General features: G+C 39.8%; 1 protein-coding gene across 1 annotated transcript; it reads left to right on the top strand.

Moving 5' to 3' along the window:
* The first annotated feature begins 1,160 nt into the window (after positions 1–1,160).
* Positions 1,161–2,622, top strand: LOC149197400 (membrane protein PM19L-like). The gene is made up of 4 exons (XM_089403908.1): positions 1,161–1,494; positions 1,619–1,838; positions 2,010–2,055; positions 2,179–2,622. The coding sequence occupies exons 1-4, from the start codon at positions 1,368–1,370 to the stop codon at positions 2,353–2,355; spliced, it is 570 nt and encodes a 189-aa protein (XP_089260034.1). The 5' UTR covers positions 1,161–1,367; the 3' UTR covers positions 2,356–2,622.
* Positions 2,623–12,927: the final 10,305 nt, after the last annotated feature.

The following is a 12,927-nucleotide window of genomic DNA, read 5'->3' as shown; positions in this document are numbered from 1 at the left end:
TCCCCAGGGCACTGCCCCAGACCAGTAGAGGGGGGCTACCCGCCCCTCTCAAACACCCCGTAACCCCCCGCTGCGCAATCGGCACAATGAAGGAGGGCTCCTCCCCCGCTGCGCAATCGGCACAATGAAGGAGGGCTCCTCCCCGCCCCTTTAACCCCCTGGTTAACTATGTAGACTAGTCGTGAAAAATGTAAACTAGTCGTGAAAAGAATATAACACAATCCAACATTAGTTAGACTACTTTAAAATATGACATAATTAATCTACTTTGGTTGATTTTTAGAATGCATTGGCACTTTGAGCATCTAGTATTTAATGTTCAAATTATAATCACATGACATTTGAACTTAAGAAAAAAATAAACATAAAAAAAACTTATATTTAATGTTTCAATTGCTATTTATTTGATTATTAAAATTAAAATATAATTTTTTGAATTTAAAAATCCTATCAAACTCTCTTTTGCTCTTTTGGGACAATTGCTAATATCATAATTGTTCTCCCTTCTCATACGGAATAGTATTCTTATAATAAAACCAACTGTATATCGTACGGATACTGTTCGTATAGCACAATAAGGCTTCTCCCTTACAAAAGGTCGATAACAAATATTCGATTCTGTTATACTCACCCAAAATTGAACCCCACACCCAATTCATTTATGATGGTATTTATCAAAAAGGAAACCCAGGAATCGAACCCCACATCCATTCATCTCGGATGGCGTGTAACGTCAAAGCAACTTTGGTAGACCTGTATGATTCAAATTAAAGTTAAAAAGTTCAAGAAAAATAAAATAATGTAACGAATACCATTTTTTCCAATTCAAATCCCGTGTGCGCGATTCGAATACAATGCAAAAGATGTTCTGGGACGAAAAAGATTTCCTTTCCAATAGAAAAGCGTGGAATTGCTTCTGCAACATCCTTCCAGGCTGCCATGGATGGACAAATGGGACCTCTGAAGGTGACAAGCACTAAATACGTTCATTCACTCGGGATTCTTGTATAGAAAGGTTGCTATCGCTGGATTAACGGCTGTATTACATGGCACAGCCAGTTCTTTTTGTGGGGCCAGCCTGCTCTCTGTCCCCGCTGGCTCTTCCTTTTTAAGCTGGTTTACTTCCATAAATACGTGTCTCTTCCGTTGGCAGAAGCCTGCAGAAGTTGCCAGGAGCAATCCCACACCTGTTCTGTGATATAGTGTTTAAGTAATTCCTATCCGCATCGAGCTGGCATTGTTTTCAGCTTGGTCTAGTCCTCTACAAATCAAGCATTAGTGTATAGTCTAGATTGGTAATTTATATTTTTCTGTCTCCAAATTAAGCTCCGTTGGTCAGTACTTCTAATTTCTATAGTATAGTTCTAATGGCGTTGGGAGTGGTGAAGTCTCTAGCACGATTTCTCCTGCTTCTGAATTTGTGCATATATCTGACTGTGGGTGCTATTGCCGGATGGGTTCTCAACAACGCCGTCGACCACACTTACTCTACTGGTACCTGTTAATCTCTAAACCATAAATACTCTTCTTAGGTATATGCATGTGTCATAACGTAGGGCTTCTAGTGTGCATAATATTCTTTTCTGCTTTATATCATGACTGATTGATTAATTTGCAGGTCGCAGAAGAGCTCTTCCCGTGGGATTTTTTCCGCTGTATTTTCCAATGGGGAATGAAGCGACGGGTTTCATGATTATTTTTGCTTTGATAGCCACCGTAGTAGGAGCTGCTTCATGCCTTTCAGGGCTCCATCATCTCCGAGTTTGGAATGCACAGAGCTTGGCTTCCAGTACTGCATCTTCCATGACAGCTTGGGCTCTCACATTACTTGCTATGGGGTATGTATGCATTTATATATAACTAGTATAAGTTCTTTAAGTACTATAGGGATTTCTACTTACTAGCTACATACTGTATACTAACATTATATATATGAGAGATTAATAAAAGTATGATTTTATCTACAAATTGAGAATGAGCTAATGATTTTTCACTCACAAAAACTGTAGATTGGGATGCAAGGAGATCCATATAGGAGGTCGAAACACAAAGTTGGTACGTAGTACTGTTATTTTATTTCATTCAGACGCTCATATTCGTCGCCAATGTCCAATTCTCTGCTTGAGTTTTCAGACTGTCATGACTCATAACGTTTGGTGAGTTTGGGATTGTGTGCAGATAACGTTGGAATCGTTTCTTATTATTGTGTCTGCAACAAAACTCTTCTATATCTTACTCATCCACGCTGGATTTTTTGGAGGAAATTATTGTTCTTATGAGGACACTTATGTTACCACAACTACAACTACAGCGGAACCTCAGAAGGGACGCACGCCTGCGGCCTCTTCAGTTTAGTGTTAGATGGTCCAAAGAGCCTTGATAATAGCTTGTAAGCTACCAGGAGATGGCTTGTGTGGCGCGACTAGTAAAGTAATTAATGCATGCGAGAGATAAAGAGTCTACTAGCTTTGAATTTGAGGAAAATTTTGTGAAGTTTTCTCTGTCAATATCGTAGGTTCGGTGTTTACAGACTAAAGTGAGGTTTCTGTACACTGCTTGCAAGTTATTGTTATTGCAGAATGCATGAATCAAAGTTATTGTATAAATGTCATCAAAATGCGGTTCTGTTATATATAAATCTTCTATCATTATTATGGAAACTTGTCACTCTTGGAATAAAAAATATGTCATGCCTTCAAACTTTTCCATGATTGAAAAATCGTTAGCTATAAAAGAGCACAAGAGCAAACAGAGAAGCAGCCCAGGCAAAACTATAATGTTAGTTGATTTATCAAACATTATGTTTTCCATGGAACTTTGTTCACAGCATCAGATTTTCTACCCCAAATTTATGATAAATCTGTTCGGCGCTTCTGCGAATAGCATCCTCAATAAAGAATTCCCATCGTGACTTTACAGCACAGCATTGAAACCCGGAATCATTCCCTACTGTCCCTCTATCTAAAGCCATATAATAATGGGCGACAAAGCCTATTGCTTTAAATTGGAAGTCCCACCGCAGAATGATGGTTTGAATCCAAATGGTTATTATATCTAAGGAACAGTAGGCTCGTCACGTCTGATATCACAAGAGAATATCTTTGCCACACTTTGCTTATGATGGACTCGCGCCACTTCATGCTTCGTTTCAGTTTAGCTTTACAGATTAACTTGGAAATTGAATATAGCTTTCCAGATTAACTTGGAAATGGAATTTGGAGGTTAGCATGGCTACTGCTAATTTTTGCCTTTGCCTTTGCCCCTAATTTGGCTTCGAATTCCCCAATGGAGCTGTTTTCTTTCTCACTGGATGTAACTAGAAAAACAACTCACTTATCTAGGATAAAGATTCAGAAGTTGGCCGGTTTTTTTTTTTCTTCTTCCCTTTTTAACAAGTACAAATTTTCATTCCAATCATATTTTCATCGAATTTTATATATATATATATATAATCGACTTTTATATATATATATATATATATAAATACTTCATTTTGAAATTAGACTAGCATGCCTATGGTGTCAATGGCATTATATAATTTTTTTTTGGTTGAAATACTTCATTTTGAAATTAGACTAGCATGCCCATGGTGTCAATGGAATACCAAAGTTAATCATAACTATATATTATTTGAAGATAGGAACAATATACGTTAAATGATTCATAGATAATTAATAAAAAATCAGTCCATTGATTATAGTTTACAAATAATGTATTAAGATAACTTTTCAAATGGTTAAGCATCAATATAGGTATTTTGTTTGGTGGTATTCATGATTGAAAACTATTCATATGCAAGAGAAGCAGGTAGGTTGGTCTTTTGTTTGGTGGCATTTATGGTTGAAAACTATTCATATGCAAAAGAAGTAGGTAGTTATATGGTTCATGTTTTATATGGTTCTTTTGTTTGGTGGCATTCATGATTGAAAATTATTCATATGCAAGAGAAGCAGGTAGTTATATGGTTCATGGTTTATAGACAAAAACAATTTTCCTAAATAAGTGAAGACAATTTGAAGTTGCAAAGTGAAGATAGATTAAGAAAAAAAAAAAAAAAAGCAAATGTGGATATCACGATTGAGCAGATTATGAATAAATCAAAGGATTGAATTTTTAAAATCGCATTATGTCAATATGTTAAGGTCACATCATGCCAAATTAAACCTTATGTGGAGTGGGAATGCTCAGATACTGAAAATAAAAAAATTTAGTTAGATTTTGATGGAGATTGAGAACTTGAAACTTTGTTAAGGGCTAGTATGGGTTTTACTAGATCCAAGTATGATATATTAAAGAGCAATTAAGACCTTTCCATTAAAATCAAGAAAAAGTTGTTGCACAATTACAGAGAATATAATGTGGGGATTTCAACAAAATGGGCACCTACTACTCACTCTTGCTCTTGATAAGAGGTTGAAGTTTTTCCACTTTGATGGGAAAATCCCTTTCACTTTCACTAATTCTTTTGAATTCCAAGTCTAACATTTTTGTGTAACCTTTTTATCTAAAGTGTGGCACTAGCCATATCCTACCACAAGTGAAAAAATGGATTCTAGAGTTCATAATTCTTCAACAATGCTCACAATTTATGTTTTGTAATGGTGATAGCCTAGGTGATGGCTTTTGTGTCTTTGACAAGAATATAACATTTTTTTATCAATTTGGTTGTTAGTTATAGCCAAAGAAAAGAAAAATGATGGATTCCCTTGTTTCATGATTGTCCAATAAAGCCCCTCTATTTATATTGCGATGGTTATAGCTAGGGTGATGGATTTTGTGTCTTCAACAAGAGTATACCTCCATTTTCCATTACATCCCTCCTCAACTTGGCTAGAAAACTCTTGCACTAGGTCCTAATTTGAATCTCCATGAAATTTTCTACATTGCAATTGAAATGACAATGCATTCCAAATCTAGATGTCATTGGATGATGACCAATATGAGAAATTTCTTTTCTCTGGACCAAACTTTCACTAAAGTCTCTAGTTTTTTTTATACTGTGACCAAACAAAATATTCAACTAGACCTTGACTTGCTCCTATTCTGAAAAATAATATCAAAGACCAATCATATGTAACTACCATTTTGGTGAGGACGCATTTTATCCATTCAATTCAAAATTTTTGTTTCATCCCACTTGAGGGTTGAGTAATGGAATGTGCTATTTTTATATTTTTATTGTGAAAATAAAGAATTCTTGTGCAAATTGAATAGCTTTTTTTTCCAGGGAAAAAAGCTTAACTTTTTATTAAGAGATCATAAAAAGTTTTGTACAAACTGTTCAAAAGCCTAGCTGTCAGCACAAACATAATACTTACTGCTCAACCCTCAGGGAGCTGTACTGCTGTTAAACAACCATATAAAGGCTTCCTCACGGGAGGATGTAAAGACGAAAGTTCAAATCATTACATGAAGATACCTGGGGCCTCCTTCGACAAAGGAAAACCGACCCCAACCAAACCAGAAAGAAAGTCTGTAACCGATAGTAAAAATAACAAAAAAATAGAGTCTGTAAACTGTATTCTAATAGCCGGATATGAAGACTAGAGTGAGATAATATATACAAAAAACCAAAACTGTAGTAGAAACACTGATTAATTTGCATTCAAAAAACGGAAAAGAACTGCTGTGGTCAAAAATGCTGAGCATAAGGAGGCTGATCTGATCTGTTAGACTGCCCCTCTCTGATCTCTTCTATCGCCCAGCTGCCCGGATCCTGTTGTAGACCAGCCTTAGATAGCTGGTCTGCTTCTTCATTCCTGTCCCTGTAGATATGACATATAGTAAACCTGTTAAAAAGTGACTTCAAATAAAAAATTTCTTCAAGAATTGTCTTCAAAGTCTGATTTTGACAAGTAGCAGTTTCATTGACCCAGTTTATGACGTTGAGTGAATCCCCAAAAATCTGTACAGAATTGATATTTCGGTGATGAAGCCAACATAAAAGGTAACGTAGGGCCGATAGTTCGGCAAAGTTGTTTGTTCCATAACCCAACCCAACTGAAGCTTTTAAAGAATGTTCCGGAGTTATGTGTATGCACAAGCCTGCGCCAGCCCTGTTGTTTTGTGATGCCCCATCAAAGAAGCCACAGGGAATGCCCTCCTGTATGGTGATATGACTTTGTTTTTTGTTGGTTTTTGTTACTTCAGGTGGTGGCAGGGCAGAATATATAGCAGTGATATTAGTAGCAATTACAGAAGAGGGTGTATCCTTATCTTGGAATAAGCTTTTGTTTCTAGCAAGCCAGACACCCCAACAGAAAATAAGGGGTAAGTTCCTCAGATTCCCTTCCGGATAGGTCTGCCACCATTTCCTCCAAGTATTCTCCATATGATCTTGCCCCCACTGTGCTTTAAACTTGAGAAAGTCAGTGACCTCCCCCCAGATCTTCCTAGTGAAAGCACAATAGATAAAAATATGATTGATGGTTTCCTCATCTGATTTACACAAAGGGCATCTACCTGGACCTGCTAAAAATCTTTTCTGCAAGGTATCCCAAGTAGGAACCTTCCTTTTTAAAATGCACCATAGGAAAAGTCTGGACTTGGCAGGGCATTTGAGTTTCCAGATATCTTTGGCCCACCATTCCGGATCTCCCCAGCCTTTCTTACCCATTAGAAAAGAATAGCCCTCTTTTGGAGAATAAACCCCTGATTTGCTTTGAGCCCACATCAGGCAATCAGGTTCCTCTTTGATCCTGACATTGGATCGCTGAAGTTCTTTGATGTAACCCTCCCATTCACGCTTCCATCTTACATTGAGCCCTAATTCTTCATCATCCTTCCAAGCTTGTCCCCAGATAGTAGACTGTCCTACTCTTTCCACCTGATTTAGAGATATTATACCTTTAGAGTCAAGGTGTCGAAGAAAGCCTGGGGATAATGCAAAAGCTTCATTGCATCCAACCCAAGGATCTCTACCAATCCGGATCTGTCTACCATCTCCCACCTTCCAGGCTAATCCTTGCTCTATCACGAAGAAAGCGTCCATCGTGGCCTTCCAAATAGCTGAAGAATTTTTAACCTTCTTATTTTGACACCGGATCCATTCTTCCAACGGCATTGGGTCTATATACTTCCTTTTCACTACTCTTGTCCACAGGTTTTCCATGGTTATTAATCTCCATCCAGATTTTGCTGCTAAAGAATTGCTGAAATCAGGGAGTCTTTTTATCCCCCACCCTCCCCATTCTTTTGGTTTTGCCACTTTATCCCATGCCACCCATGGTAATCCCGCAGTATCCTTTGTTCCCGCCCATAGAAATCTGCAGCATACCCTTCTGATTTTTTCCATGACTCCCTTTGGAATCCAGGTTAGGGCAGCCCAATACACTGGGATGGCTAATAGGACTGATTTAATAAGAGTCAACCTACCAGCTCTGGACAGCCATCTGAAACTCCAATGTGAGATTCTGGCTTCAATCTTTGCAATGAGCCAATTCCAATCTTCTTTTTTATAAGCAGCAGGCTTTAACCAGAAACCCAGATATTTGAAGGGAACTTCCATAGGTTGACTGGGGAAAGGAAAGAGATCAGCCATTTGATTTCTTTCCCTTCTATCAAAATCTGCCATACAAGCTTGTGACTTCCCAGAATTAATCTGCATTCCAGTTGCTTTTAGAAACAGATCAAAGATGCATTTTAACTCCTTTAGTTCACAGCTGTTACCATTGGTGAAAATTAAGATATCATCAACGAAAAGAAGGTGAGTGATAAAGAGATTGATTGCTACCTCGATACCTTTTACCTTTTCCTCCCTCCTGGCTTTGTGAATTAGTCTGCTGAGCCCTTCTGCCACAAGGAGGAACAAGAGAGGAGATAATGGACAGCCTTGTCTGAGGCCTCTCTGGCTGTTAAAGAAAGAGGAGGCTGCACCATTAACCAGAACAGCAAAGCTGACATTTGTGATGCACCCCATGATCCAGCTGACAAAGGGGTAGCTGAAGCCCACATGTGTTAGCAACATCCTTAGATAAAGCCAGCTAATCCTATCATAGGCTTTGGATAGGTCGATTTTGAGAACAGCTCCCTTCTTTTTCTTCGATTGTACACTGTGAATAACCTCCTGGGCTACTCCTATAGCTTCGTGGATCTGTCTACCATCCAGAAACCCAAACTGTTCCATAGAAATATTTTTTGAGAGGATTGGAGCAATTCTGAGAGCAATAACCTTTGAAATAATCTTGTAGATGCAGTTACATAGAGAAATTGGTCTAAAGTCTTCATAACTTTCCGGTTCAGCCTTCTTAGGAATAAGAGCAATAAAAGTTGAATTAAAAGGTCTATAGACAGACCCTTTCAGCCTAGATTCATTTACCACTTCAGTTATCTCATCTCCAATTTGTTCAAAAAAGTGAAGATACAGTTCTATTGTCCAGCCATCAGGGCCTGGGCTTTTATCTTTTCCCATTAGCTTCATAGCTGTTTCGATCTCCTCCTTGGTAACCGGATTGGTGAGGTCTTCTGCTTCATCTTCCTCTATGAATCTAGGAAAGCTTTGTACAGTACTAAAGACTTCTGCAATAGTTGCCACTCCCTGATCTGCAAAAATGTTTTGAAAATGCCTTTTTCCCAAGCCTGAAAGCTCGTGAAAGGTGCTGGCTTCTCTTCCTTCTTCATCTTTTAGACGCCAAATAGTGTTTAAGGATTTCCTTCCTTTTGCATAATTGTGAAAAAATCTAGTATTCTCATCCCCAGATTTCAGCCAAGTTGCCCTACTCTTCATCCTCCACTCTTCTTCCCTTTCCAATAGTATTTTATTTTGTTGCTTCTCCAGATGAAGGATTCTGTCTTTTGAAGCTTGAGTGGAGTATCCATCTGACTCCATACTCTCCATCTGCTTCAATTCCTCCCTTATACTGATTATCTCCGCATTTTGTTTAACTTTTCTGTCCTTTGCCCATGAAATTGTAGCTTTCTTCAGTCTTTTTAAATTTTCCATGAACAAAAAACTTTTATCCTCAATTGCATTATGAACAGGGTGTATCCAAGTATCTATAAACATCTTGCAGAAAGAAGAATCTTGGAGCCATGCAGGATTGAACTTAAAAGGACCAGGAGGTTTGTGAGGAGGAGATGATATGTCTAAGAAGATCGGGAAATGATCCGAGTTCCCGATTTCCTCGACCCACTGTCTGATCAAAGGAGCTTTTGCAGATAAAGCCTCCGTTAACAGAAAACGGTCTATTCTTTTTGCAATTCTGTCTTCTCCAATCCTTCGATTCCTCCAAGTCGGCTTAATCTTGAGCGGGGAGGGATCAATTAAATCATACTCTGAGATGAGGTTATAGAAAAAGTCAGTTAGGGGGTCTTCTCTCGCAGCTGGACCCCAAGCTTCCGCTCTGCCCATTGAGAAATTTAGATCACCTCCGATAATCATCAAAGGTGATTTCATAATAGATTTGGACATCAAATTTTCCCAGAAAGACTCCCTGCTCAGACAAGGCCCGTAAATATTTACTAGGGTAATGGGAAAAGCGAAATCTGGAGATGTCATCTCCATGCCTATCACATTTTTCATCCCCCAATGGTTGTTGACTTTTACCCGCCCTTCTTTGTAACCAATAGCAATGCCCCCCGAATGACCAGAGGCATCCAAAGCCAAGAAAACCCACCCAGGCAGAAGGGACTTAAGCATAGATTCAATCTCCGATGCCTTCCCCAGGGTTTCTTGCAAGAAAATAACATCTAAATTGGAATTAGAAATCCATTCTTTCAAGGCCATTTTTTTAGGTTTGCTGGCCAAACCTCTGCAATTCCAGGATGTCAGGATCATTTGATAACACCTTCATGGGGTTGAGCTGCTCTAAGAACCCCAGGGATAGAATATTGTTTACCGTCTGCAACATCCAATTTTGCTTTTAGCTTAGCCTTGGATATATCAGATTTTCGGCCTCGTTTGTTTTTAGAACAGATCAGTGAAAGGGACGGTCCCAATCCACCTACAGACCTTTGATCCTCATGATTCCCTCCCATGGATCTCAGGTTATAAGGGCAGGGAGGCCTCGTTACAGGGGATGTAAGAGGAGGCCAAATTTCTTCACAATTTAAATCCAGAGACGGTAAAGCTACAACTATAGTTTCCACATTCGGGCAAGACATTTGAAATTCCCTATTTTCACCATTATTATTTTCTTGTTCTTGGAATGAGGAGGATACATTATTTATTTTTTCAGAATTTTGTTCAGGAGAAAAAAGAGAGGAGGTATGGGACCCTGAGCACATACCCTTTGCCGAATCGTCGAGTATGGTTTGATTTGTCTTGTCTTTCTCAGCGGCCCCTTCCACAGCTACCGCTCCTTTAGCTCTGTCCTCCACTACCGCCCCCGGGTGTATTGTCTCTGCCTTAGCATCCTTCTGAAGATGTTCACCTTCGACCTCTGTACCCTGCACCACCTCCTCTGTCTCCATATTTATTGGATCTTGCGACTCCGGCAAACCGAGATCCGTCGACATCTGAACATCTGCTTGTGCATTTCCCCTGTGAACTGTATTCCTTCGGAAATGTCTCCGTCTTCGCATCTGAGGGCAATCTTTTGCCAAATGCCCATACTCGTGGCACATATGGCATCTAAATGGCAAATATTCGTAGTCCAGTATCTGTTCATATACATAATCATTGAATTGGAGGTTAATTTTTTGTGCCAATCCTCCGCTCGGACTGAGCAAGACTAGAATGCGCGCTATTGCCCTGTTTTTCGATGTCAGGTAGGTCATATCTGCCTCCATGAAAACCCCCAACCTATTACCTATTGATTTGAAGACTTCCTCAGTCCACAGAAAGGATGGAAGGCCTGGAGCACGCAACCAAACCGGAAATTCATCCGTTCTCTCCTTGATTGCATCAAATAGAGGGGTCCATTTCTTCATCAGAACTAGAATGTTCCCTATGTGCCAGTTTCGTTGAAGAACCCATTCTGCCGATTCTCTATCCTCAAATCTTAACTTAAACCATCCCTTTGCCAATACTAGGGCTTCAAACTGTAAAGTTCTATCTGTTACAAAGCATTTCTCACCCCAATCTTGAAGGAAATCAGAGGTAAATTTCTTACCTCTAGCTCTGCCGACCAAGGTACAATCCGCCACTGCTAGGGCTTCTACCATAGACACCTCCATCCCTAGGACTAGATTGCCCGCTATCGCCTGAGATCCAATGGGTCTTTGATTTTTTCTTTTCGCTCCTTTATATCTTGATTCCTCCTCCGACTGTCTTAATCCTCCTCGACCATCATTCCTTTCAGATATTAATTGTGCTGTACCCAAAAGAGGATCTGTCTCCAACTGTGGTGGGTTTTTATCCAAAGGACCCGAGGCGCCCTTCCCAGAGGGAACGAAACCCGACTCCAGACCATCAGGACCTGCCTGTTCCCCCGCTGACAAAACTCCGGGGCCGCTTGCTGCACCACCTATTTGGAGTTGGGGTTCTCTTGGAATAGAAACCCTCGTAAACGAGGGATAGAAACCTGAAGCCCTAGGTTGTTCGAATCCAGCGGAAAGCCCTAAAAGATTGATGTCTTCTAAACCTTTGGATGCTGGAAACCGTGATATCTGAGATTTGCCCTTTGGATCTGTTGTCAGACCTTCCACATTCACCTCGCCCGACTCAGTTTCTTTCGCTATTTGGGTATGGTCGCCCGATGAACCCGCATTTTGAACCACACTGCCCGAATCCTTTCCATGAGATAAGAACTGAAGAGTTTCCACCTGTGGCACTGTCTCGAGACTTGGCAAATCGAAGGGCCCAAAGTAATGTTCCACGTTCTGCGCCGTTATATCCTTCCCCCACATGGAGAGGATGTCTTCTACTTCTGGGTCCAGTGCTAAAACATCGGCGGGGTTAACCATGGTTCGAACCGTTCCTTTGATACACGACCACCGACAAAGAACTGTAGGTTACCTTCACGGGATCTTGGTGGTTGGAAACGGCACCCAGGCGATAAAAGAGTGACAGTAAAAAGGTTAGGTTACAAGATAAACTAGATGCACAAACCAAAGCAGCTATAACCTACACCTGCCCGTCTTCTTTGTTGAACAATGGTCCCTCGCGACGGCATCTGTGCAGTGTTACTGACCCGCTCTACCTAACCCAAACCTGTGCGCGTTTCCGTCAATTGCCCAGGAATCGAAACCTTGACCTGCTCCATCGTTCCCCCTGTTCGCTGTGTGAGATGGATAACTTATGTTTTTCCCTTTACTATACTATCTCGTGCAAATTGAATAGCTTGGGAAGACCAAATGCTCATTTAAGCATGTTCACTAGGGGATAAGAAAACCAAAGCTTAACAACTAAATACAAAAAAACGCAATGACAGAAACAACATAGAAGAACAATAGGTTTAAGGAGAACTTTCCATACCAATCACAAACTTCAATAGGAAATTCAACGAAAAAAACAAGGGAAATGAAAATTTAAGAGCGATAGTGGATTCCATCATATTGTAGTTGGAGATAATTGATGTCTCATAAAAGTAGTTTATTTTCTATTTATGGTTAAAATTTGTAACGACCCCGGGTTGATTTTCCATGTAAATAAAATAAGACCAAGGTCATGGGGCATGTGCAATATATTCCAAGCTGAATGGAGGGTAAAAAAATATAGTGGGCACCAATTGTGGTTTATTGTTGGCTATGGAAATTAGCATTGGCATTGGCAAAGGAAAAAGACAACAAATGGCAATTAATGAAAGAAATAAATTGAAATTAGTAGAAAAGGAAGACGTGGATACAAGAATACGCATGCAATGGAAAATGAAGGAAATTGAAGGAAGGGAAAAATGAAAAAGAAACAAAGGGAGAGGGATAACATTGTATGCTTCACTTGGTTAGCATGGAAAATTTTAGGGGCTAATGTTCGCCCAGTGGGCTAATTTTCCATGATTTTTCCACAAAAAAGATTCGCCAATTTCCAATTTTATAAAAGACGATTCG

The sequence above is a fragment of the Pinus tabuliformis genome, chromosome 2_2 (assembly GCF_031772625.1).
Source record: "Pinus tabuliformis cultivar Carrire ecotype Pingquan chromosome 2_2, CPIR1, whole genome shotgun sequence".
Taxonomy (NCBI): Eukaryota; Viridiplantae; Streptophyta; class Pinopsida; order Pinales; family Pinaceae; genus Pinus; species Pinus tabuliformis.
This window is presented reverse-complemented; position numbering and strand designations above follow the sequence as displayed.